The sequence below is a fragment of the Penicillium coprophilum genome, assembly GCF_028826855.1.
Source record: "Penicillium coprophilum strain IBT 35676 chromosome Unknown utg000005l_segment0_segment0, whole genome shotgun sequence".
NCBI lineage: Eukaryota > Fungi > Ascomycota > Eurotiomycetes > Eurotiales > Aspergillaceae > Penicillium > Penicillium coprophilum.
Window position 1 is genome coordinate 2,321,211 of NW_026622724.1, and position 26,693 is coordinate 2,347,903.

The 26,693-nt window shown below is 47.7% G+C and overlaps 9 protein-coding genes across 9 annotated transcripts; 5 read left to right on the top strand and 4 right to left on the bottom strand.

Moving 5' to 3' along the window:
• Positions 1–267: 267 nt before the first annotated feature.
• Positions 268–1,068, bottom strand: N7500_008444 (uncharacterized protein; the record flags this gene model as incomplete). The annotated part of the gene is made up of 5 exons (XM_056679588.1): positions 268–368; positions 424–551; positions 610–736; positions 793–821; positions 872–1,068. The coding sequence occupies 5 exons, from the start codon at positions 1,066–1,068 to the stop codon at positions 268–270; spliced, it is 582 nt and encodes a 193-aa protein (XP_056529960.1).
• Positions 1,069–4,999: 3,931 nt separating this feature from the next.
• N7500_008445 (glycoside hydrolase family 2 protein) lies at positions 5,000–7,789 on the top strand (the record flags this gene model as incomplete). The annotated part of the gene is made up of 5 exons (XM_056679589.1): positions 5,000–5,130; positions 5,195–6,151; positions 6,207–6,637; positions 6,711–6,946; positions 7,007–7,789. 5 exons carry the CDS (start codon positions 5,000–5,002, stop codon positions 7,787–7,789), a joined length of 2,538 nt encoding a protein of 845 aa, XP_056529961.1.
• Positions 7,790–8,819: 1,030 nt separating this feature from the next.
• N7500_008446 (Major facilitator superfamily domain general substrate transporter) lies at positions 8,820–10,606 on the top strand (the record flags this gene model as incomplete). Its single annotated transcript, XM_056679590.1, has 4 exons — positions 8,820–9,036; positions 9,089–9,358; positions 9,412–10,085; positions 10,142–10,606. The coding sequence occupies 4 exons, from the start codon at positions 8,820–8,822 to the stop codon at positions 10,604–10,606; spliced, it is 1,626 nt and encodes a 541-aa protein (XP_056529962.1).
• Positions 10,607–12,303: 1,697 nt separating this feature from the next.
• On the bottom strand, positions 12,304–14,296 carry N7500_008447 (fungal specific transcription factor domain-containing protein; the record flags this gene model as incomplete). Its single annotated transcript, XM_056679591.1, has 2 exons — positions 12,304–13,179; positions 13,250–14,296. 2 exons carry the CDS (start codon positions 14,294–14,296, stop codon positions 12,304–12,306), a joined length of 1,923 nt encoding a protein of 640 aa, XP_056529963.1.
• A 22-nt stretch (positions 14,297–14,318) lies between these two features.
• N7500_008448 (uncharacterized protein) lies at positions 14,319–14,604 on the bottom strand (the record flags this gene model as incomplete). Its single annotated transcript, XM_056679592.1, has 2 exons — positions 14,319–14,533; positions 14,559–14,604. The coding sequence occupies 2 exons, from the start codon at positions 14,602–14,604 to the stop codon at positions 14,319–14,321; spliced, it is 261 nt and encodes an 86-aa protein (XP_056529964.1).
• A 408-nt stretch (positions 14,605–15,012) lies between these two features.
• N7500_008449 (Major facilitator superfamily domain general substrate transporter) lies at positions 15,013–16,914 on the bottom strand (the record flags this gene model as incomplete). The annotated part of the gene is made up of 4 exons (XM_056679593.1): positions 15,013–15,206; positions 15,264–16,186; positions 16,244–16,814; positions 16,902–16,914. The coding sequence occupies 4 exons, from the start codon at positions 16,912–16,914 to the stop codon at positions 15,013–15,015; spliced, it is 1,701 nt and encodes a 566-aa protein (XP_056529965.1).
• A 1,044-nt stretch (positions 16,915–17,958) lies between these two features.
• N7500_008450 (putative Melibiase subfamily) lies at positions 17,959–19,156 on the top strand (the record flags this gene model as incomplete). Its single annotated transcript, XM_056679594.1, has 3 exons — positions 17,959–18,366; positions 18,429–18,527; positions 18,575–19,156. 3 exons carry the CDS (start codon positions 17,959–17,961, stop codon positions 19,154–19,156), a joined length of 1,089 nt encoding a protein of 362 aa, XP_056529966.1.
• Positions 19,157–23,087: 3,931 nt separating this feature from the next.
• Positions 23,088–23,444, top strand: N7500_008451 (uncharacterized protein; the record flags this gene model as incomplete). The annotated part of the gene is made up of 1 exon (XM_056679595.1): positions 23,088–23,444. One exon carries the CDS (start codon positions 23,088–23,090, stop codon positions 23,442–23,444), a length of 357 nt encoding a protein of 118 aa, XP_056529967.1.
• A 1,773-nt stretch (positions 23,445–25,217) lies between these two features.
• N7500_008452 (Alpha/beta hydrolase fold-3) lies at positions 25,218–26,387 on the top strand (the record flags this gene model as incomplete). The annotated part of the gene is made up of 1 exon (XM_056679596.1): positions 25,218–26,387. One exon carries the CDS (start codon positions 25,218–25,220, stop codon positions 26,385–26,387), a length of 1,170 nt encoding a protein of 389 aa, XP_056529968.1.
• Positions 26,388–26,693: the final 306 nt, after the last annotated feature.

The window sequence follows — 26,693 nt, forward strand, 5'->3', positions numbered from 1 at the left end:
ATACAGGTTGCATAGAACAATGTATAATCAGACTTGTTACTCCGATTAATGACAAATTTTGTGGTAAACGAGTGTATTTGTGCGAAATCTCACAACTAAGACCTAGATCACAATAGTAAAAACAGAACATCGCCGAAACGAATGAGCGAAAAGAATTTGATCCCACAGGATTTGCGTCCTGTCCGCAAATAGCATCGCATAGTATAAAGCGCCAAGGCCTATTCAAGGATGTGTATCCGGTCCGCCACATATTCTTCACCATTGTATCTAGATGGCCACGACATCAACCCAGAAACGAGTATCATCGGTCTGGTATTTCTCATCACTCTCAATCTGCTGCTGAATCCATGCAATGGCATCGATGTATCCTGCCGGCAACGTTAGCCGACCAATTCTTGAAGTAGGGAATCAGGTAAAACTCACCCTGGATGTCCGCTGTGCCCGGGTTATTGATACCCGTCTCTCCATTGCGGTGACCACTGAACCAAGTCTCATACCCGTAGTGGTCCTCGCCGTCATGACGAGCCTGGATGTCCTTTGAAAGATCCGAGCTAGCACTCGAGTATTAGCCAATATACATCTAGATTTTCAATGCAGACCAGAGCTTACTTGAGAATAGCACCGTTGTCAACATCGGCAAGGGTCTGGCCCAAGAATTCAGATGCAGAGTGTCTCAGGATGAACCAATTCTGCTTGAAAACGCCGAAGTTTGTGCCATCACCATCCTTGCCGTCACCTGAAGTGTAGACGTTAGCACCATTACCATTCTCTCAGGTCAACCTTTCAACATACCATAGGTGTAATCGGTAGTCATGGTGGTACTAATAGTTGTAAGCTGGGTGACCAGGCACGGAGAAAAGAATGGGCTCACGTCTCCAGCATGGCAATAGCCATATCACGAGTGTTACCACCAGCATCCAAGACCGCCTGCTTTCGGGCCCCGAGACCAGCAATGGTCTCATTGCCTCGTTTATCTGCGCGGGCCACGATTCCTTTGAAGCCTGGTGTCGGGGTAGAGACCACGGCAGACACGAGGGCCAAAGAGGTGAAGAAAGAGAGGAGCTGCATCTTGAATTCGGATGAAGAACAGGTTTCTTGTTGATTGATTGAGATGCTAGAGTGTGATGCTTCAAAAATCCTGAGGTCTGCGGCTTCCTTTTATATGTGTGGTTTGATAGTTCGTGACTTGGAGCAACATGAACAGCATGAGCGAATACCCAGCCCTCTTCCCGTGTGATAATCGGAAAAGATCATCTTGTTTCGGTCTCGCTTCATAGTCATTCAGGACTCAGAAGTTGTCTCGAAGTCGAACGGCGGGAAGATGTAACCCCGTTTCTCTCCCTGATCGCTCCGTGCGGATCTTTCTGCATCAAGCGGGACTTAGTTTCAGTTAGTACACTAGTTTCGGCTTCAAACTACAACTCAACTTAAGCTCAACAATATGATCTCACTGATGAACGTGGAAGTTAATAATAACGTACGCCAAACATGGCTTTGAGGATGATTATGGGAGTACTTACCAGGTGATACGGGAAAAGATAAGGTGTCAGGCCAAATTGTGTTCTTCAAAATTCTTATTCACGGAGTAGTTGATCACGTAAAAGCTTGGGGAAGATCTACGCTTTGCCAAGCCTCGGAGCCTCGGGGGTATTTCGGAACTACTTGTTGCAATCGGACTTCCGCCCACAGCGGGCTCAAATAGGCAAGTCATCAGGGCCCATGGGCCAAGAGTCCCCAGATGTAACATCTCTCGCCCTGCCAAACGCGGAAGAGCCCTACTAGACCACGCTGGGCGACTTTTTCGGTCATCTGGACGTAACATTCTGCGACTTGCAAGACCAAGTTCATGTCCGGCGTTCCGCCCTCAGCACCTTTGTTCGGCGTTTTTTGGGAGCTTGCCCTTACCCTAATACAACATTTGGCTGGAAGAAGGAATGTACAGCACGTTGCTTTTTTCTTTTTGCAACGAATACCGACCCTGCTGTTTATTATGATTCATTTCCTTGTATGTAGCTTCTATTTCGTTTTGTATTTAACTCTTTCTATGTGTTTGAAACAGCTATCAATACGGAGCATTGGTGGCGTGCATGCATTAGCCTCCCCTCTCGGCCGAAAGAGTGGCTGAGAATAAGAATGTTAAATTCACGTTCTACGGTTGTCGAAATGCACATTTATTTTCTATATACTCCGTAATATTGAGATAAACCCAACTGACTCTAATCGCCTAAGAGGAGAATCCTAACAAACTAAGTCCAGCTGTAATCGTACTCTGGAACTCGGCCGCTGCCTGCTGGACCCAGCAAAACTCTGTTTGAGACATACTGGGGATTGCTTTGTTTCAAGTGACAAGAGCTGAGACCAAGACATCCTTCTTGTCTTACAATACTGTTAGCCCATCAACTACCAAGGACATCGGTCTTACTCCGTATACGTAGTGAAGTCGAGTCCAGTACAGTTGTCAACAAACGACCATCGTAATACCGAACGTAGATATCATCTCTTGTAAACTTTCTAATGAGCAAAATTAAGCTAGAAGCCACAAATGAGGGAGCATTTTCTCTACATTTGCTCGATATTCTAGCCGCTATTGCAGTATTATCGAGGCAAAAGTCGAAAGATTCTGTGAGAAGCCCTCTTGAATGACCGTAAGCTTTTCTTCAAATCCTCAAAATGAGACCAGGAGACTTGATTAACTTGAATTACTCTATTAATCTACCAGCAAGGCAAATATTAAGGCGCAATCATATCCGTGAGTGAAGTATCATCATAATTGGAATCCCGTGAGCATATTCGCTGGTGAAGCGCCCAGTAAGAATACGATAGAGGCCAATTGCTTCTTTTTGCTGTAAGATAGATCTGTGGTTACTGGCCTTCTTAGGTTGTCTGTCTCAAAGCTGATATTATTTCGTGGAAGGTATACTGGACGACCCTTGCAAGCTTCTTGAGGCGTTGGACTTTCTGTCTCATCCTGAATGACTTTATCGAGTAGAGAGTGATCTGTAGGGGCCAGAATGACACCATTAGCCCTTGTATCTGCTACCCTGTCAGACTTTCCAGCATCTGAGAGTTATGTGTGCTTTAGGCAATCAAGCGGCCTGGATGAAGGATGTGAGCTTCAGTGTATAGATAATGGCGGCCTATGATGACCATCTGAGTGATGGCTTTGACAACATCTGGAGAAGGAATGCTCCCTTTGGAACACTCTTTAAGACCCATATGGGCTCGGAGAGTGATTCAAAGACCATGCATGTAGGTATGGCTGCCGTGCGGCCCTTATGTAAGTTGAAAGAGTCGAGCAAATTGCAGATAGCGAATTTACATTCGTCAGCTGGATTTGTTCGTGTAATATGATGTCCCATGCTCGACTCCTTCTGGGCATACTCTTCGGACGTGGAATTGTTTGCATCGACCTTTATCGCTATATGACGTGAAGGAAGCCAGCGTCGCCTGTCATATTGTTGTACGCCCTATGAGCTTCCATGTCCTGCCTATGACATAGTCTCTGGTTTGAATAGCACTTGTGAGATATATATATCACGAATCCGACTCCATATACCTCCTCCAATATTTCTATTACATTGCATACAATTGATCATATAATAACTTAACAGACTCAATTTTCAGCGTAATTATATTTTACCTTACGGAGAGTGTGCAATCTCCCAGCCTTGGTACAGCTTAGATCAAATTGAGGCTGATCCATTGCCCCTATATAGCTTATCTAAAACACTTGAGATATAGTTACCCAGGTCGCTTCAATCTAGTCCCTTTTGGTGGATTTCTGATGTATCCTTATTGAATGATCTTTCAATATTTAATACAATATCTCAATATTGCTCAACCAGAGTGAGCTTGGGGGCTAATCCTCAGTTTACATACTATTTCCTTAGAACGACTCCTAAGTATGTCCCAATATGCGGACTTTTGCTTTATCTTACTCAAGGATGATTGCGGGTACGCATATTAGTAGAAAAGCTTTTTGAGGATATCAGGTTACAAATTGAGGTACGATCGCGTAGTTCGCTGCGTTTCTCAATAAAAGGGCTGTGGCGGCACTCAGCACCGGGATGGTAGCGGTGAAGCCACTCAGACGGTAGAACTGGTACGGAGAGCCTATATCCAACTTTAACAGCGACTTGGTATTGATAGGCCAGAATGCCATGGAGTTACATAGGGTAATGATGTTTGCGATTGGGGTAATCATAATGTGGCCCGCGCTCCTCTTCGATGCATCGAAAAGTTCAAAAGGAGCTCTCCGGCATAGATAGAGGCTTGTGATTATTTCAGCACAGGATGCCAAAAGACCATGCTTGCCACAATTTGAGTGTGAACTTCATGTTCCAGGAAAGTGGTTGGCGATAAAATGTCGGATAAGAAATTACCCAGGTGTGGATCTATTGGGTGGCAGCTGACCATGGAAACTGTGTGAACAAAGCTCCGTCGTTGAAAAACTTTTGAACACCAGGCAAGAAAAGCTCAAATTGAAGCGTGTCCAATGGCCCCAGCAATCTTCGGATTGTCCATCTCCGATCTCAAATCATCCCCGCATAAGGATAAAGATAACGTGTAGACTTTTGGACAAGATCTACACTTTGGTCGATGTGAATCGGGCCCTATACAGCACATAAGATGGGGAATCCTTGCGGACTACCTGTCTTGATCGGACATCCGCCTATCTTGGGCTCAAATGGGTAATTACACGGAATGAACGTGGTCACAGCGTGACATTTTCGGATGATCTACATTGCAGGTGGGGTAACAGGCATTAGTGGCAGCCTTGCGACCTCTAAAGATATCATGTTGAGAGGTGGAAGATTACGACGTGCTCTGCATGCTCTCATCTTTGACCTCAGTGGGTTAATTTGGGCAGCGACTGACCCAGCTGCTTTGAGGTGTTCACAACTGATATAAATTGTCCCCGTTCGCCCCTTGAAATCTTTTCCATTTGAACGTGGTGGAAATCATCGGAACAAACTTGTCTTCCATTTGAACCACAAAAATGAAGTTTTCCAAGCAAATTTTGTCCACGGAATGGACGTTCAAAGATCGAGATGACGAGACCCCGGATGCATGGATGCCTGTCGCAGCAGTGCCTTCCACGGTTCAGCAGGATCTCATTGCAAATAAGAAGTTCGAAACCCAACCACTTGATAATGTTAGGATGTGACACAGACTGACCTCTATTTTCGATTAGGCTCGAGGATCCTTACATAGGCTTTAACGAACTCAAAGCGCGCTGGGTCAACGAGAAGGTGTGGGTGTATCGACATGTCTTCCAACGACCGGAAATCCCCGCTGGTGCAACTGCAGCATTGGTGTTCGACGGCTTGGATACTTTTGCTTCCGTCAAGCTCAACGGGGAGACAATCCTTGAGTCTAGCAATATGTTCCTAGGCTACCGCGTGGATATCACCAACGCCCTGGGGTCAGCAAAGAGCACAAATGTATTAGAGATCGAATTCGATTGCGCGCAACTAAAAGCAATTGAGCTACGGAAAAAAGACCCGGATCACAAATGGCACGGATTCAACGGAGACATGGCTCGCCTAGGAGTGCGCAAGGCCCAATACCATTGGGGCTGGGATTGGGGTCCAGTTATCATGACAGCTGGTATCTGGCGCGAGGCGCGATTGGAAGTCTACTCTGCACGAGTAGAAGACCTGTGGCCACAGACACAGCTCTCTTCAGACCATAAAACGGCGACTGTTACAGCAGTTGCTAAAATTGATCAGTCCAACTCGGAAGGCTCGGTCGCTCGCTTCAAGTTGACTCTACGTGGACAAGAAATTGCTCAAGTCGATGTCCCAGTACCCGCCGATAAAAAGGCCCAAGCCAGCTTTGAGGTCACCGATCCCGAATTATGGTGGCCACATGGCTACGGCCCCCAGACATTGTATGAAGTGTCAGTCTCACTCCTAAATGATGGGAACGAGCTACACCAGGTGTCGAAGAAATTCGGCATTCGGTCTGCCGAGGTCATTCAGCAGCCAGATAAGCATGGAAAGTCGTTCTTCTTCCGAATCAACGGACTGGACATTTTCTGTGGAGGCTCTTGCTGGATCCCTGCCGATAACCTACTTCCTAGCATCACTGCGGAGCGATACCGGAAATGGATCGAGTTAATGGTGGCAGGTGGCCAGATTATGTCCAGGTATGCCCAAGTGCTAGTGGAATAATGAGGACGATCTAACAAACATTTAAAACAGAGTATGGGGTGGCGGTATCTACGAAGATGACGCTTTCTATGACGCTTGCGATGAGCTTGGCGTGCTGGTCTGGCAAGACTTTATGTTCGGTTGCGGCAACTACCCAGTATGGCCTGAGCTACTAGAGTCTGTACGGCAAGAGACAGTCTATAACGTGGAGCGACTGAGACATCATCCTTCTATCGTGATCTACGTTGGTAACAATGAAGATTATCAAGTCCAGGAGCAGACAGGACTCACCTACAACTATGAAGATAAGGACCCAGAAAGCTGGTTGAAGTCTGACTTCCCCGCACGTTATATCTATGAAAAGCTACTACCAGAGCTGGTATCCGAGTACTCGCCGAGTACTTTCTATCATCCGGGAAGTCCATGGGGTGATGGAAAAGTCTCGAGCGATCCTACTGTGGGGGATATACATCAGTGGAATGGTTAGTCGATTTGATCTACAAAGGGAATCCCATTGGGTTCTCTTCTCCGATGCTCTGGCTGACAGTTCTCTAGTGTGGCATGGATCTCAGGAAAAATATCAGATTTTCGACGCCTTGGGAGGCCGCTTTAACAGCGAGTTTGGAATGGAAGCATTCCCGCAAATCTCGACAATCGATTACTTCCTGGAACAAAAGAAGGACAGGCACCCACAATCACAAGTCATGGACTTCCATAACAAGGCTGATGGCCACGAAAGGCGACTGGCGACGTACCTAGTGGAAAATCTACGCCTGTCCACTGATTTAGAGGTATGATGTTTATCACAGTCACCGAAAGTTGGAAGAAGCAAATACTTACACCCTACTCAGACATACGCCTACCTCACACAAGTTGTTCAAGCAGAGACTATGATGTTCGGATATGGCGGATGGCGCCGCCAATGGGGCGATGAGCGAAAGTGTGGTGGAGCGCTGCTATGGCAGATAAATGACTGCTGGCCCACTATCTCATGGGCAATCGCGGACTATTTCTTGCGGCCAAAACCTGCTTACTACACTGTCAAGCGAGTTATGCAGCCTGTGGTGGTTGGTGTACGACGTGAGCACCACGACTGGAGTGTCGTGCACGCAGTACCACCCCAGAAGAGCCGGTATGAGATGTGGGTCGCTAGCAGCAGACAAGAAGTACTACATGGAACTGTCGAGCTACGCTTCATATCGGTGGACACCGGCAAGGACCTTCGCACTCCCGCTGTCTTCAAGGACGTCGCTATTATACCCAATGGTACTTCTGAAATCACAAGTGGTGTGATTGATCATGTCACCGAGCCCGAGCCGCATGTTTTGGCTGCGCGACTATGGATCGATGGTCAGATTGTGGCCAGGGATATTGACTGGCCACAGCCACTCAAATACCTTGAATTTGCTGATCGCGGACTACAAGTGAAGCAGCAGCCAGGAGCTTCGGCTGGACAGCAGCTCTTGATAATCAGCTCACAGAAACCGGTAAAATGTCTTGTCTTTGAGGAGCGAGAGAATGTGCGAATCAGCGACAGCGCTATAGATGTTGTTCCGGGCGATGAGCAGGTGATAGAGGTCACAGGACTCAGTGAGGGCAGCTCGCCATTGGGGTACCGTTATCTGGGTCAATAGTCTGTTTGAATTTATACGGAATCAGGGCTGTCATACAATCGAATCTCCTTTGAAATGATTACAATTAATTCTACCGTAATTCTCGCGGATCAGCGGAAAGGGCTGTGATATCTCTTGTGAGAGAGATGGGCATTCGATTTCGCGTGAAACCCTTATCCACAGAAGATTGTTGTATCTCAAACGTCTGTAGCCCCTTTGTATACTCATTGGTATGGCTGGCCATGAATAATTAAACAGCCCACCCCCTTACACCTTGGTACTTGCCATGATAGATGACTCATTTGTATTCGACTTTTCAACGTCATTCCACCTTTTTTCATGATCCCTCGCCTCCCCCAATAGGACCTCTGTTCTCCTTTCCGGTCTATCTTCTTCTCTATTTCCCCCTCGAAATGAACAGGGCTATACTGGATGTAACATGGCCCTTTGCGGAGGTTTGTCCCCCGCCCTTCGTTTACTATTCTAGAAGTCAAACGTCCATCTCCCGCCCTCTATGCACTATTCTAGAAGTAATGCGTTCATCTCCCGCTCGCTCCATTTACTATTGTAGGAGGAAAAGATGCAGATCATATGAGGGGATCCTGGACTTGGTTACGAATCAATATTCGCTGACTCTTCGTTTCCCCGGGGGTTGCCGTAAAGGGGGGCCGATCGGGGAAACAACGGCGGAAGATTGCCTTTTTAGTCCAGGAGCAGGCGGAGGAAGCCGAGTTATTCCCCGTGGAGGTCAAATTACCCCGGTTTTTCGGGAAGTGATTGGCCTTGATCGGCCCGTCTGGAGCAACCCCAATCCCCACAAAGAAGAAAAAACCCTTCCGATAATTGGATCAACCTCGTGGAACGGATATCCGGGACTGCTTTCGCCAAGGACATCCGAGACACTGACAAACAGACGGTACATGCCGAGGGAGATAAAAAAAAATGGCCCCATGACTGGAAGAATATAAAGCAAACAGCGACCCCCTTTTTCCCCACATATCCAGTCACTCTTTCTGTGGGTTACCTCGTGGAGAGTAAACCTTTTTTCAGCATGGCAGACATTACGAATTCAGGCCAACTGGCCGAGAAAGAAGGTGCCAGTGATGCGATGCATCATGAGCACAAGGAGGGCGTCAAGGTAGAGGTTCTTCAAGGTTCAGTGGCTTTGGATATGGCGCGTCGGACCAACCCTCCGCGCCCATGGAGCGCTCAGATGATCAAGCTTTACTCATTCTTGACTGTGGCGTATCTTTGCTCAGCCCTAAACGGTACGAGAAAGACAATGATGGCCGATGTGAAAATTATCACTAACAGATTCAGGATTCGATGGCTCGCTTATGGGTGCTCTTCTCCCTATTCCGCAGTTTCGTGAAACCTTTGGCTCCGGTATAGTCGGATCTAAGGCCTCTTTGATTCAGGGAATGTACACTATTGGAGGTGTTTGTGCGCTGCCGTTTGTTGGTATTTTCCTGGATACCTGGGGTCGCCGGTGTGGAATGTTCGTTGGATCCTGCTGTGTCATTCTGGGCACTATTCTTGGCGGAACCGCCAACCACATGGATCAATTGCTTGCCAGCCGTTTCTTCCTTGGTATGTTACTACACAATTCTCTCACTCTGGATGGCTCTGTTAACATATCTTAGGCTGGGGCTACTCTATGGCATCCTCCGCCGCACCCGCATACGTCGTCGAGATGAGTCATCCTGCATACCGCGACATCTTGACCGGCCTTTACAATTGCCAGTACTTTGTTGGCGCTATTGCCGCTGCGGGTGCTTGTCGCGGATGTCTGCGATTCGAGAGCTCTCTCGCCTGGCGCATTCCCATCTGGTGCCAGCTAATTTCGTCCAGCATCGTGGTGCTAGCTGTTTGGTTCATCCCTGAGTCTCCTCGCTGGCTTTATAGTCATGGGCGCCGCGAGGAAGCCTGGGATGTCATCAGCAAGTATCACGGTGAGGGATCCCGGGATAACGCTTATGTACACCTACAGGTCCGGGACTACGAGCAGGCCATTAACCTTGAGGGTTCGGATAAGAAGGCATGGGACTTTAGAGAACTCGTTAACACGAAGGGCGCCAGATGGCGTCTCCTTTGTGTGGGTATCGCATCATTCATGAGTCAGTGGGCGCAGGCTGGTGTCACGAGCTACTACATTGGCGGCCTTCTGGCCACAGCTGGTATTACCGACACAACAAGAGTTCTCAACGTCAATCTCGGTAACACGATTCTTTCCGCTGGTGGAGCTTACCTCGGAAGTTATTTGGGCCCGAAATTCCGACGCAGACCTATGATGATTGGCGCCTCCATTGCTTGCAGTGTATGTATATTGCCGGTGTGATTCGTTGTGTTCTACGCTAACCTCTGGACGTGTAGCTCTGCTTTGCTAGCTTTTCAGCCACAACCGGTGTATACGCCGAGACAGAAGCATCAGCAGCGGCCACTGCTTCTATTGTGTTCATCTTCCTGATCGGCTTCTGCTTCAGCTTTGGCTGGACCCCATTGCAAGCCATGTACGCGGTCGAATGTCTTTCATACGAGACCCGCGCCAAGGGAATGGCCATGTACTCCGTCTTCACCAATATTGCCTTGCTGGTGAACCAGTTCGGATTCGGAAACGCCATCAATGCCATCGGCTGGCATACATACATCATCCTAGCCGGCTGGAACATTGTTCAGGGAGTGTTCATCTACTTCTTCGCTGTTGAAACCAACGGACGGACCCTGGAAGAACTCTCGGAGATCTTCGAAGCGCCCAATCCCCGCAAGAAGAGTACTGAGAAACAAGAGGTCTTGGTCTCTGAGGTTGAGAACAAGGTTGTCGAAGTCAAGGGTGCATAGGCCAATCAGCCCAGTCATTCCAGTTCCATCGCGAGTTAATGTACGTTATATTTTGTTAGAGAATTTGTTTTGTTGGATGATCCGATTTCCTATTGGTTGCTAGCAGACTAAGCACTTGTTCGCTTTCTTGTTTGCTGGATGCCAGGGTATATATACCCTGATTTTCTTAGATTCAATGATCAGCGTTTCTTCCGCATTTTTCTCTAGCCAGTAGCCGTGCTACATATATGTGCCATGTAGATAAAAATCACATACTCACTTTGGCGTAAGCCACCAGTCCCTAGATCCACACTTCAGACCCTCTGTCGGACACTGGATACATCACTCGGCATTGTGTAGTCATGCATACATTTGCCCCGTAACCAATGACTCGATCCGATTGTCAACCGCCATTCATCCACCAGTTGAAGCCACCATCGTCACTGTTGCATGTGGAGGAACCGAGAATCAGTGTATCCTGCTCGGTACGTGTGGTGTTTGTGATCGGGTGGTCCTTAATCTGTCGAGAATTGCACGATAATCGGTCGAGTGCCAGCACATTTGCTTGGAGCAGGGTATTTAAAAATGTTTTGTTCCTGAATCAAGCCTGCCACCACTCATCTCGTCTGGGTTGATCGGTTGATCGGATTTTCTGGCAATGCAGTCGTAGTGACATCTTCAACCGCAGCAGTCCCAATGATGCGTGGAATAGCGTCGTTATTGTCGATTATGCTTGAGATTTAGCTAGGATGTACGATTTCCTTCAATATGCAGCAGTTTTCCGCCGGTCCTTCGATACGCGCTTCTTACACGAAGGCAAGGAAGAGGGAATACAACCTTCGGCACAGTCTGGCGCAGCTGAACTTTCCGCCCGATGTATTGCCGATGCAGATCGAGGAATTCCTAAATCAGTGGGTGTTTTTGATGCCTGTGATGAAAGATAACCGAGACTGGCAGCTCCAGTGCAGTGCATGGCGGCAGAGACCAGTATGCTAAAGGGGGCCTAGACTGGGCAAAAAAAAAAGATTAATATCAAACGGAGGTAAGGAATTGAGAGGGAGAAAGAGAAAAGAAATTCCAATCCTACACCATGTGTGCAGATTTCAGGGGTTCTAAATAGTGGCGTCCTGTAGCGGATATATAATATGAAACATTGACCCAGCACAACATCCTGGATGGCTCATTTCTCCCCTACCCGTAAGATCTGTCCAAGTAGTACCCACACGACTAGTAGGTTCTTGGGAGATGTGCAGTATACCACACGCTGGAAGCGCTCTCCTCTATCAATGCTACAGGATTGACAGCTTTCTCTTAACATTACCCGCTGCAAAGCTTCAGTTACAAACGCAGGCAGTGCAGGTACTGAATAGCAAAGTCATAATAATTTGCCTCAGAATCTGAGTTGAATCAGCACTCGGACGATCATCGGCTCAAAACTGAGATCTACCGAAATCTTAGGAGCAGGTCTGATTGGCTATAATCATCTGCAGAACTGAATGTGTGAGAGATGGCCCTTTCATTTGAAAGGAATATCTATTTCGAAAGTTTAATAGTTAGGATGACCTGCTTGCAGAGTCGAGGTCATGCATTCCAACCATGCAATTTGATGTGAACAGCGAGCAGGCTCCAATTAGCCCAATCGAATCCACGACAATCGTACTTTTATTCGTTATTTGCAAAATATACATATATACAGTGAAGGTAACGGAACAAACATGTCACGTATTTGCCGCAGACGAGTCAAGGAAAGACATTACCACATTTTCATTTTCAGCAGCATTGGGGTCGAAAACCTCAGGCCAGAGGTTGCTGTGATCCCAGCTCAAATATTCCCACATGTACTGCGACGAAAGGGTTTCAAAAGAAGTGGCAGTCCAATCTGAAACCCGATCGCGGGCAATCTGTTGGCCTGTGTTGAAAGCATTCGGCGGATGGAAAAGTTGGGCGTCGAGACCATCTCCACTTGCATCAAGCGGCTGTGTGCTGGGGCCGTGAAGGTTAGCATCGAGAATGCCGGAAATGACCTCAAGGGAGCGTTCTGCTGTATGCCCGTAAGGCTTCATGCGGCCCAGGGTCAACATAGCTGTTTCAACCTGCGTTTTACATGCGGCTGAATCGTCTTCTGCGACGCCAGCGGACAAACAAATCAACGGAACCATAGTTGCCTGGAATATCATCCAGACAGCATTCCAGCCAATCATTTGGTTTAGTTTGGTTGTCGATGAGATGTCCCGAATGGTAATCTCTGCGATTTCCTGGCATTTTTGAATAGCATTGCGTTCCTCAACCCGAATGGCCATGAAAGGAATTCGTCGCATTGCATAGTTAAGTAGAGTTGGGCGATAAAGTAACATGCGATGGTTGTAGTATCGCCAACGCATCACAGTACGAACTGCGTGTAGTGATTCTGGGCAGGGTTCATAATCCTTTAGGACCGGCGGTAGGTCATGCCACCACCGAACAAGCTGCGAGTCCAAATCGAACATATCCGCGAGGGATAGGGTTGGTAGCGCAGCTAACGATTCTTGCATCTTCAAGGCAATTTTCACAAATGAAATATTTTCCGTCAGAGGGAGGACATCGAAATAAGATTCCTGCGAAGAGTTGTTTTAGCAAGAGACCCTGGATGATTCACCCAGGAGAAAATAGTCAGGATATGTTCACCTTATCAAGCCGGCTAGGCAAATTAACTGTGATGCTCGGTCCAAAGTAATCCATACTTGGCCGGCCGAGCGTTTCGTGGCCCCAGGTCTCTAAACAACAAAGTGACCACCAGACGCGCCGTTTGAATTCCTGGATTCCGGACTTCTTGGGGTCAAGCATCGATTGGATGTCGGAAGGTTCCCGCTGGAAGCCTAAAGTAACCGCCATCCGCAGCGAGGCACCCATAAGGGAGTATGCAAGATTCGGTTGACTAATATAGTGACAGTACCAGCCACCCATGAGCCCTAGGGCCTGAACGACTTCGAGGCTGGGATCCCCCAGCGAACGTAGGTTTAAGTGTTGCATTGAGCGCTCGAAATACGCACGGTGGGTATTGTTATCTGTGCCTGCTGCTGTCATATTTCCCAGTGCGAGAACCATGTTGAGTAGTGCAAGCCATCGATCATCCTTACGTCGGCCAATCAAGTAAGTCGTGCGAAAACTTTCTTCGTCTATGAGTGGCGCAAATGGTTGGAAGTTGGCAAAGTAAGAGTCTAGCATTTCTGGTTCCGTGGGTGGGGCGTTGGTCTGAGGCGTACCTTGCGACATGGGCAAGGAGTTGATTGGTTGAGAACCTTGCTCTTTAGACAAGGAATGTGATAGGTATGAGTTAACTGATGGATGTAGCCAAGCAATGACCTTGAGGGCGGCCTGGATAGATGAGACACCAAGGTAAGAGGTTGGGTGCCGAGCTGATAAAGATAATGCGTTCACGTCGTCCGAGATATGACCAATCGAGTCCGAGGCACTAGCAGACTGAGCCTCATCAAGTTGCTCTTCGGGCATCGTGTGCAGTGATTCCAGACCAGGCATTTCCCCCGATAATGTAGACTCGCGGGTGTCTAGGGAAGCAGCGGCAATTGAAGGGTCCTGATGGGAATATTGGGATCCGCTTGTGTTCACCAACTCCAACAACTTATCTCTTGAAAACTGGGCGATCTGTTCGGGAGCTGTGTCTGGAAATAGCCTTTCAAGTGTAGCCTTATAGTCTGGTGAGGGGACGGTCATTTTCTCCGGCTGGCTAGTCTAATCAGCCGTTGTCTTCAAACACGCCACGACTTCGATTTTTATGTATTGAAGTTTCTGTTTTACCTTTGCGCTGACCGAGACTCCGTATAGCCACACAGCTCGGGCTTTTTGTACCACCGACAGGCTTCACAGGGTTTCTCCCCATCACATTTGATTTTGCGACGACGACATGACGTGCAGGCTCGCGGCGTGGACCCACGCCGGCTGAGTCGTTCACTTCGTCTTTTATGCTTTGGGTTACGCAAGCCCTCTTCGCTGCTCGGGGCAGCTTTGAATGCGATAAACATGACAAAAAAAGAGATTTGTGAGATCAAAGAGCGGAATGAAGAGGAAATATAAGTGTGGAGATTGAAAGGGGTATGCCGATCTTGGGGTATGCATAACGGTCTGAACGCGGGGGTTTGCATCAGGGGTTTCTGCCAAAGTTTGTGGGGGATTGGATAGTCCCGAGCTAGTCCCGTGATAGTGCCGAGCGGTCCGTGCGCGCCGATACACGGAGACTAGCCGATTTAGGTAGTATATGGGCGGAGCTGCAACTCCCTTGTAATATCATATGGTACTTAACAAGCATCAAGCAAGAGCCCAATGTTTCAAACTAAACTGTCATTGGAAGATCAAGTATGGGTCCACTGCTACAAGCCATGATGCGCCACGAAAAAAACCCGCCGAACCCGTTGTGTATTAGAATAACGTTTTCACACTTCCCGTATTCGATCACCGTAATTGCCGTAGACATTGATAGTGTACTTCTTGAAGTTTCTGGTTTTAAGTTTGGCATGAAACATCACATCAAGCTCGTGATAGTTTCGCCCTTTGGTCTCAGGGAGACGGAAGAACGCCCAAATTGCTGTGAGAGAAGACAAGGTAAACCAAAAAAATCCCATCTTGCCTGTTCGGTTGTGAGTAAAAAAAGAAAATCAAAAATTAAACTTCATTCAAAACAGACCTTTCCAGTTCCAGGCAAGAGGGTTCATCATGTACGGTTGTATGACATTTGCGGCAATTTGTGCTAGGTAATAAGAACTTCGGGCTAGCACAATGGTCTTGGACCTCAACCGGGTAGATGAAACTTCCGCTTGGATAGTCCAGCCGACTGGCCCAATGGTAAGAGAGAACGTGAGCAACCAAATGATGCAAAGGCACGACTGAACCCATTTGATGTTTGGGTGTTTTTTGTCGATGGAGAGACAGCCAATGATCAAAAGCCACAAGCTCACCAGGCTCATTCCGGTTATGTAAAGGGTGCGCCGATTCAATTGTTTCATTAAAACCCAAGAAGCAATTGTACCACACAAGGCAATACCAGTGCCACCTAGGTTTAGTTTGTACGAGTCATTGGAACCAAGGCCAGCCTGTTGGAAGAAGTAGGTAGCAGAGTAAGCAAATGGGGCGCCGCAAGTGATCTGACCGACGAATGAAATGCATGCAATCTCGGTTCGTCGGAGGTCAGTGCCCTTGTAACAGTCCAAATAGGATGTGCCCGCTGTAATATCTTGCTCAAGGCCATTGGTATGCACCATCAATGCTACTAGTGGTCGTGCTTGCACCCTCTCACTTTCAATCATGAGAGATTTTACAGTTTTCTCTGCGTCTACAAACCTTCCCTGGCGGACTAAATACCAAGGAGACTCGGGCATACATATGCATGCAATGAAGAGAAAAGGAATCCATATCCATTGAATGGCGAACGGAATGCGCCATGCCCAGTCATCGCGGCGATTGATGAAGCTCTGCAAAACTCCTGCGCCAATGAGTTGACCAGTCGCAAAACACATGTTCGTATACGCCGTAAGGTAGGCCCACAATGGCAAAGGGCATACCTCCGAGGCGTAGGCAGGGCCAATGGTGGCGAAAATACCCCATGGGACGCTAGGAACTCTAGCTTAACCAGGGATCATCGAATCCAGAAGAAAAATGGAATATTACCCGCAAAGAACTTGCCCAACGGCTTGTAACTCGACAGTCATACCGAAAAAGGACACGAAGACCAACGCCGCCATCAACCCAACGCCTGAAGCAAAGGCCGGTCGATAGCCAAGGCGTTGAACAAGATAGCCATTAAGGAGGGCACCAATAATAGCCCCAGCCTGCGGCCCGCTACCCATGGCGCTCTGCCACTTAGCAGGAATCTGGTATGTGTCCGTCAAAGAGTCTAACGCCCCAAACCGGCGAGCATAGCCTGGATAGGCATACAGTGAGCCAATCAAGGCTGTGTCATAGCCCTCCATGATAATGGACATCGAGATCACCAGGGACCAGGCAACCGCCAGAGGGTATGCCTTGAGTGCAGCCAAGATGCCGAGCGAATGCTGATGAGCATTGGCGGCCTGGGCATCTTCCAGCGTGGCTTCCCAATCCCCTTGACGACCGATGATATTGTTGGACATTTTTGCAGAATCGTCGTGCTTAATAGGATCGCTCTCTCCGATGGCTGTATTCTTGACGTGGCAAGTTTGATTCAATGAGAGGGTATGAAAAGGCGAGATAACATGCGAAACTGCCAAAGACGATGATCGTCAAGGGCTCCCGTGATCCTTATATTGGTAGGCGGCTATTGGTCTGCACCTTCCTTGAATAGCCTTACCCCATGTTTGCATCTATAGGGAACTCCCCAGGTGGGTCCAGTAGTGTAGCTGCATTGGCTTTATTTCCTGTTTTTTTTGGCAGCGATCCATGATTTGTCTCCATAGCCGGACAGGAGCATCCATTGATCACCCGGTAACCAATCAGCGAAAGCTAATTCGGGCTTCCCGGAAAGCACACGAGCCTGGGGGACAATCTAGGGCTTCTTCCTTTACCTTGCTTGACCTCGAATAAAGTAAAAACAATGAGTGAGTGTTTGCATGACAATGTGCGACCTGAAAGCGGTATCAAATCTGCTGTTTGTCGTCTACTATCGCGGTGTCTAGATCTGACCTCATCCTTTAGACTATCACGTTGTTGATGAGACAATTCGAGCTCAAAAGGGAGCATGTCCGACACCTCCCCTACAATCTGTTGGGAAACCACACCCTTCAACATCGACCTAGTTGTCAATGAGGCAGGGGCAATTTGTGTGCAAGACATTCTTCCTGCAAGGGCGCAGGCTTCAAAGTCGGCGTCCCCTCTTCGACTCATCTGAACTACCCCTCGTCAGCATCAAGCAGGTATGCAAGGGTAACACATTCGATCAAGCCGCAAAGTCACCAGTGGGCAGCTGTCTTTCCGCGCGACTGAAATACGAAAGCTACGAGATACAGGACGATGACCGAGTAGAAACACTGGAGATTCGGAGCTGAAACGCAATTACTAAAATACTAGTGGCTACTTGCCTATTGGTCTACGAGCGATTCCAGTTCTCAGATCATTGGCTACGATCACAAATGAGTCCAAGGATACCGACATCACCGTGACCCAGCTCTCCTCAATTACAGTTGGTGGCTTGACGACAAAGTGGCAGCAGTGGTACCATGACTACAGGTTGTTTACTGCTACCAATAGCTGGTTCGAGAAGCACAGTGGCGCGAGCAGATATTGCCCGAAAAAGGTATCGACACTGATGGAATATGCAAACTCCCATACGGACACTAGTGCTCACAAGCCAGTGTAGCGGGGGTCTAGAGTCAGCATTTGCTGCGCTCACTTAAAATCGACGGCAGATTATGAGGCCACATGATGACAATGAGAGGCCCCCCATCATTTTCAACGACTACATGAACTGTCTCATGGGTGACTCAAATGAGGAAAATGTAGCTGCGCTTCTCGAACCCGTGGCCAAGACGGGAGCCGAATACTTCGTTACTGATGCTGGATGGTACGCAGATGATAGTACTTGGTGGGACGATGTGGGTCTGTGGGAGCCGTCACAAAAGCGTTTCCCGTCCGGTTTCAATGTCCTTCTGGACAAGATCAGGAGCAAGGGGCTTATCCCTGGCTTGTGGTTGGAGCCGGAAGTTGGCGGCGTGCGGAGTATAGTGGCCAGTCGACTCCCCAAGGAAGCCTTGTTCCAATGGTGTGGCCGGCGCATTGTCGGAAAAGACACATTCCAGCTCGACCATCGTCACCTGAAGGTCCGAACTTGTGTACAGTCATCCACAACCTCGTCATAAATTATGACGTTGGCTACTTCAAGTTCGACTACAACATTGAGGTCACACAATACACAGGTATCGACGGATCATTTTCTGCTGGGGCTGCACATCTCGAACATCAGCGGGCGTACCTCGTCTGGGTGCATACCCCACTCTTGTTATTAAGAGCTGCTCGAGTGGTGCACAGCAGATGGACCACTCCATGCTATCGGTCCATTCGTTACAATCAACAAGTGATCAGCAAGATCCAGCGCTTTATGCGGCCATTGCTGCGGCACTGCCAACAGCTGTTGTCCTAGAGCAAAGCGCAACCTGGGCTTATCCCCAGCCTGGATGGAGCGACGAGCTCAATACATTTACTGTTGTCAATAGTCTGCTGAGGCGTGTCTACCTCAGTGGCCGGTTGGATAAACTCAGTCCGGATCAGCTCAGACTTGTGGTGGAAGGCATGAACGTATATAAGAGGATACGGTTGCACTTGAAGTCCACACATCCAATTTGGCCGCTTGGGTTTCCTCAATGGCACGATGACAGGTTGGCTCTCGCCTTAATCACACAGGACAACGGTATCTATTTTGCTGTGTGGCGGACAGGCGGTACGACAGACAAGGACTTGCCAGTGAAGTTAGCCGAGGGCCAGGCTTTAACGACAGCAAAGATGCTATACCCGACCCGCCCTAACACTAAGGCAATGTGTAATACAACATCAGGAGTATTGAGCTTGAAACCCCCCAACACAGTCTGTGCTCGCCTTTTCCACGTTATCTAAATATTGATTATATAGAGTTTAGTATCAAATATTGATTTTTTCTACCTCAAGCAATCTATGGGTATATTTGTTTCAAAATGTATCAGGCGATGATGGGCTGTTATTCTTGTCTCCTTATTTCCCCTAGACTTGTGTCAGCATGTTCTAGGCCAGACAGCCCACAATCGAACTATTTACGAAAGGACTCGCAATCGAATAAGGTGGGGGAATATCTTCCCGCGCGCTGATCTTAATTCGGGATTTGAATTATTTTGCTTTTAGTGACCAATGATCGCGAAGTGGCCGAGAGCGATCGGCGATAGAAGCTGGGCGGTGAACTCCGTGATCGAGTACGGAGTACGAACCCTGCAGCAGAACCCTCGGGGCTCTTCTAAACGGATGCGAAAGATACCTCCCATGGCCATTACTCTTTTTAATCAGCTCAATTCTTTTTACTTAGAACCTTGGTAGATCTGGCAGTCCCAGTTGCATAAATGCTCTGAATCTAAATACTAGAGCTATCCAGTGACAAGTATGGCGACAAGCTACTCCGTACAACGAGAAATGGTGGAGCTATCAGAAAAGGGAAACTGGGCCGCGGGCTAATGGTGATCGACTGTGGCAGTGGTATACCACCTCCTGACTAGGGGTAATCATGTATCACGATCGATTGTATTGCGACTGTTTTGCTACCCAATATCCTCCGTAGGGAAGTATTTCGCTAAGAGCAAGGCCCAAGGGTCGACTAGGCTACATAGGGTCTCGACGGGCGCGCCTTGTGACTATCAATGTCAATTTTAGGCAAAGTGAAAGGAATAAGCAGTCTTCCTCATCGCTGACCTGGCTGAAACTGCTGCGGCTAGCCATCTTTCCAGAAAGACAAATTCCACCCCCAATCCACGAAATCATCTCTGTTGCCAACTGTCAAATCCTGGCCCCTGTTCAATGTCAACCGCAGTTGCACTTTTCTCGAATTTCACGTCTACATCCTCTACGACAAACGTGACTCTATCGACCCCGCCCGAGCTCCGTCTCTGTATCGGAGACTTCCTCTACGGACGGCGCTCAGCAACCCCGGGCTAATCAAGTACTGTGGACTGGCTGGGTACTATCCGCCTCAGCTTCCCGAGCGGGGAAAAACACTGGGTCAACAAGCTATGGGACGCAGTCTTCGACGACGATGGAGTTTCTTCCGCGACCCACAGACTGCCTGCTCTAAGTACCCACAGGCAGTGACATATTGAGTATTTTAACGGCAGGTATCCTCAATAGCAAGGGCAGCAATCACCGACCCAATCTACATCGGACTGGCTATCTCGCTTGAATGAATTGGAAAAGGCTTTACTGCCCTGGTCCCCAATAAACTGGAACGATTGAGACTACGACTCACTTTACTATAACTAGAGATATCACTACCACGGCTGACACCAGCATACCTCTTGAGGCTATATTTAGGTTGGTCAGCCTCATTTTCATGGAGGCTTATACTTGGAGCTCGAATAACATGACTTACTTTGTTTTAAAAGTGAGCGAGACCTCAGACATATCAACTGAGTTCGCCGCTGAACTGATGCCAGGTCGAATCCATATAGAGCCCATATAGTCCTTTGGTTGACTGCAAAGTAACTGGGGATTGCGATATTGGCAAGAAACCTTATATCAACGGCGTCCCTCTGTGCATCCATAACAGCTTCGTCGAAACTGGATACTGAGACCTACTAATTTTAGTCAATTTAGACCTGATTTCATGACGGCATGAGGGTATGTTGTCAATCAAACAAATTACTTTCCACGGGACACCCACTGGTGATTCTTGTATAGTGATTCAGTCATGACAGCTTATTCTATGAGAAAGCTGACTATTTAAGTATACGACGGCGCTAGGGTGATTTCCACGCAAATGACCCGGGGGTCCTGTCTTCAATACTGAACCCCTCTCTCATTTCTCTTCAATTATAGAGTGATATTCATCATCAATCGTACTTCTGCAGTTCTGGCCATATATATGGTGACTATATAACATGGAGTTCCTCAAAAATTTACGTACTATTTATACAACAGGGTAGAAAGCAGTGGTTGCAGCTCCAAGTTAAGAAGTTTGAAAAAGAAGCAGCGATGATATATGTATCTAGGCCCTAAAGCTCTCTTTCAAACTCTCTTTTTTCTCCTCAACTATCCCACATTCCTATATCTCTGACTCTCACACCCTACATCCGAGAGCGCATATTTCTCTTCAGATCTTCTCGCGGTAAGATTTCATTTCATTTATCAAGGAGCTATCTCAAAGTTCAACTTTTGATGAAAACTAAGAGATAGTAACCTTCCTAACCTGATCCTCCTTTTAGCAAACACATTATTTCGTGCCACCTGTCCTCAATGTGCAAAAAGCACCACCTGGTGTTTCTCCTATTGCTGGAACCAATATAGTGAGCTTTGCCATGGACTAGTAGCTAAAGTGGACCTAGATGCAACGGCGCAATTCCTCTCTCCCATATGGCAGATTTATAACGGCTTGGCTGGTACGCCACAATATCGTCGCGGAAATAGGTGTGGCCTCGCCCCCGTTCTCAGCCCTTGTTGTTCTGTTGAACTAATACATGGACCTTCTGGTTGTTATTCAGTTTATCTTGCTGGAAATCATAGAGAAGAAGGATCGGGCAATTGAACGTTAATCAACACGCTCTTTACAATCACTGGGAGTAGCTGCTCGAGTGGGAAAAGATTATCTAGTCTCACACGACCGCACGATATTGACGGGTATAAAGTTACCGTTGTTGGGACTTGGTGATATTGGAAGTGAGATACTCTTAGCAAAATGGGTTAGTCAATCGACGAACAACTCACCATTGCGGTTTCAATCTACGCGCTCTTTGACTTATAGCACACTGATTTATTTAATAAAGTGAGAATCGATCGATAGAAAAAATAAGTTATACTTGCTTAAGCGTACTTCAAAACAGAAATGAGACAAAAATGAGACGAGCTCAGATAAAATGAGAGAAGGGTGGTAGTGAGATACAAGGACCAATGACGGAGACTTAAACACTACGAATTGGAATCTAGGGTTTAAAAGGAAGCCGCACTAGGTAAGTTATATTCGAGAAAGCCCAGTGGCCAAATCGGCTCCTTTATTTGCCTCCTATGGTTGGAGAATCTGTACATGCTATCATCTACCTAGATCTGCACAGCCGGTTAGTTTTCACTCATTGTAAGTTCACTAAATACATAGTTCGAGATAATTTATCCCCTTATTCACATTCATTCTCACCCAGTTAATTCCAAACGAACTACTGCTGTAGTCAGTCTACCTCTATTATCTTTGGTATGGAACACCCAAGCTATGAGCTTCCATGCGAGGTTTGTGCTGTATTTTGACTTTAGTTACGCTTAGCAATCAGTTATATTTTGCTAGCCATAATATTCTTTGTTCTTCTTTGTTCTTCTTTCAATAAAACAGCTACCTATTCAACGACCTGGTGGTCCTTTTTTTCCTACTCTCATATATACCGAGCTCCTCTCTTGTTGCTCACTAATTCCAGAGAGATATTTATCACCAATCGGATTTCTGCAGCTCTCACGATGCACATGGATACCATGAATCCGATTTATTTAGTATTTAGGGAATCTCTCCGTCTGATGGAATAACTGATTGCAACGGTGTAGAAGGCAGCAGCGGCAGCTCCAAGTTGATAAAGTTGGAAGGCGCAGCGATAGTGCGGTCGTTCAAGAAACCTCCTCTTTCCATTCAACTATCACGTCTTTGACTTTCAGATCCTACGCTCCAGAGCTCGCACTCTGTCCTACCTTAGTACATCTTCTCAAGTAAGACTTATGACACTACTCCTACAGCAGCTATCTCTTATTCCAAGACCTGACCCAAGCTAACAGAAAAGTTCTTGTGGTCCTGGGGTCCTCCCAAAAAGGCCACCTTGTTATACCGCCTACTTCCAATATGAATTCTGCGTCATCCGTGTCCCCAGGCACTGCTGAAGCCATTCCACCTGAAGTTGCCATGGAGCAATATCTTCAATGGCATCAGATGAAGCGCCGAGATGATCTTCCACCGTATGGCATCTTTGTTACCACGTGGCTGATGCGATACAATATCCTGGAAGAAATGGGGATTGCCCCGCCACCATTTTCGGCTATCATTATTTTGCTCAACCAGTATCAGGATGTCCCAGTGGTTAGTCAAGTTATTTTGCCTGAAATAATGGCAATGGGAGACCGGGCGCTCCATCTTGATCAGCGTGCACTCTATGAATATTGTGAGCAGCTGATGGAGTGGGAAGATTCACTTCAAATATGAACTATCAACGCATCTTACTCAGTCAATGAAATACTGCCCATATGAGAATTTTATGCTCTAGAGCACCACGTCCTCATGATGCAAATCCTTAGACATGATCAAACCTATATAAATATAGAACATTGAATAATAGGAGGCTTCGCCGAGCGATAGGTAATTATCAGTTGTTGAGGATAGCTCGAAAGAGACCTTAGAGAGGACTGGGGCAGAGCTGAGGCAGGGGTCAAAGTGAAGTCACTATAGAAGTGAAAGAGGAATGAAAGAGGACCCTCACACATTGTGAATGGGACAGATGAGGAGTCGCAAACAATCAAAGCAAGCCATGTGAGAATTTCAATTTAGAAAAGCACACACAGACGAAGCTCTGTTCTGCTGCTCGTCTTCTGTTGAAAGAAGACCTAGTCATTTCCCTGTCTAGATACGGACAACTGGCTAAGCCAGACTCATTATGAGTAGACCTGGCAGTGAGCCGTGGATGGTTCTCACGGCCTTAGAGCCGTCCCACTACTGGGAATAGTTCCAACAGAGTCAACTACTTATACTCGTGGAGCTTAACTGACACTGAGGATCAAATGGCTGTAATCTGTTGACAATACCTATTGATGGAAACCCTAGGCCACGCTGATGATGATCCATGCTCAAACATTCGAAGCTTTCTAGATTATTCAGCATTATATTTGCCGGACTACAGACGGAAGATGAGCTTGACCCAAGACCAAGCAACAACCAGTATGTAATGCGGCCCGCGCTATGATTGATCTGCGCTGAAGACTTGGCAGTGGGGCCAGAAGAGAGTGATCAAGTGTGTTTGTGTCAAGCCGATTTCGAGAATGACTGTAGTGAACCACAGGAGAAGAGGAGGATCGTAAGTTCCATATTCCCCGGTCTCGAGGCTCGGAATGGAGCGGAGGTAGTCCTTGCGACCAGGCTAAACTAATTTCGGGCCAGAGAGCTTGGGCGGGAAGCACAACTAGCGCTATGATTGGCTACCTATAGTAATGTTTTTCTCATTACGGAGTAGAATTAGCGTAATTCATTAGACCTACGATAAGATTCATCGTCAAATTGCCCTTTTACATGTATGTAGTGCCACACTACACTCTCTACAACTAGATCTTGAAAGGGGTGAGTTCATCGAATAGTTACGAAACTTGATAGTCACGTGGGGCATCAGGTACTTTGTGACACGAGCTCGGGTTTAATCGATGACCCGAGCTGTAGTCACCAATGAGAACTCGGACGGTGGCCGGTGTGGGGTATCATATCGCGAAGTTATCTCCGTGGATGCGCTCAGGTACCAGGCACGGCCAACCCGGAGCACAGGTGGCAGTAAACGGGCTTATCCGTGGGCTCTGATGCACATGACACCAAGACCGACCCCGGTGAGCGAGCGGCTTCAAATGGCCTCAAAAGCGGCCGTTTCTGGCCTCCCATTCACCATACCATCCCCGATTTTAGTATGATTGGTAATGGTGTTCAAATACGGAGTACCGATACTAATCTTCGGAAAGAGCCTCATCGGCGTTCTTGGGTGCACACAGCCTCACTCTTGATCAGGCTGACCCGATCCTAGAATCCGGTAGGTCGATGTCCCCGACGCTAGCGCATCATTGACTTCGAGGTAGCTTCTTCTGGCTTGTGATGCGAGGAGCTATTTTGGCCCCACTCTTTTCTCTCTGATAAAATACCATAAAGGCTTAGCATTCTTGGCAACTCCTTGTTTGAGATCTCAACCCTCAACTTCTTGTGCAAGAAACAAAATTGGTGAATATCATGGCGCGATCCTTTGCAGATAACGAGGCGATACCAGCTGGCTGGCGGACCCGACAACCAGGATATGCTATCTGGATCATCATCGCCATCTTTCGCAGCTTTTTGGAGGCATTTTTCTACGGCGTCTACTATATCCCGAGCTCCTTCCGCCAGAATCCAAGGTGGACCTATCGTCAAGCCTGTATGACACGGTTGATGCAAACAATCTTTCACATCATTACAGAAATCGGTTTCACGCAATCTTTGACCTTGGACCCGGAAAAGCTCGGCGATCGCTGGGTCACCATCGACCCAGCGTCAGCCGCCGCGTATTCTGGTGACTTCACAAGTGACACTATCAAGCCAGAGACGGTCGGCGGCACCTGGTATCCAGAGCTACCATCAAAGCAATCGCTACTGGAGGAACAAGGCCTGGTGGTTTTGTCCTTCCATTCCGGCTCGCTTCTATGGCTGACTGGACGGCCAGAGGACTCGGAACCAACGGCAACCCTACTAAACAACAGTATGGGCAAAAATACTCGCTCCTTTTGGCTGCAGTACCGTCTTGCCGGTGGCAATAACCCAACACCGTATCCCGGAGCCATGCAAGACGCTGTGACAGCATACATATATCTCACCAAAGAAATGGGAATCTCCCCATCGCGCATTGTCCTCGCAGGTGATTCCACAGGCTCGACCATTGCAGTGGCATTGCTGCGCTATCTTGTCTCCATTAAGGACCTACAAGACCATGAACTCGCTGACCTTCCACCGCCAAAGGCATGTCTTTTGTTCTCGCCCTCGGTCGAGTATTGCTTCGAAGGGGATAGCAAGGCCATCAGCGCAAATAGAAATATCAAGACCGATTACGTCGAGGCGCGTATGATGGCTTGGGGGGCGAGGGCTATTGCGCCCCCTGAGACTGTACGACTGGATGATCCGTATATTTCTCCAGCACTGCATCCATTTGCAACCCCGGTACCAATCTTCGTCCAGGCGGGTGGTGCGGAGGTTCTCTGTGATAGTGTTCGTGGATTTTCAGATGTGATGAGCGCGATCCCAGGCAATCGGGTTGAGTATTTGGAAATACCAGATGTGCCGCATGATATCTATGTTGCTGGAACGATTCTCGGATGGCCCAAGGAGCAGGAAGAGATCCATGAAGCTGCGGCCAGGTTTGTTCTGCAATGATGGATTGTTTTGGGCGTGTAGATATTACACTGCAGTGAGAGTTTAACTTCTCATCTCTCCCAATGCTATGTTACATCTCTTCAAGGTGAAGGAGATTTTTGGGGTGTGTCAGTTTGCAACAGAAACACTATGGTAGACATACGGTATGAGCGAAGACAAGTGCCATCATAACTGTGGTGATGGGCGAGAAGCGTCCAGGCAAGAGTGAACTGTCGGGAATGATAGCTGGTTGATAAACTTGGGGAAACTTTCAGGACTTGTCATCAGGTTGTATCTGTAGCCAGTTTCCCGAAAGGATGACTGTTG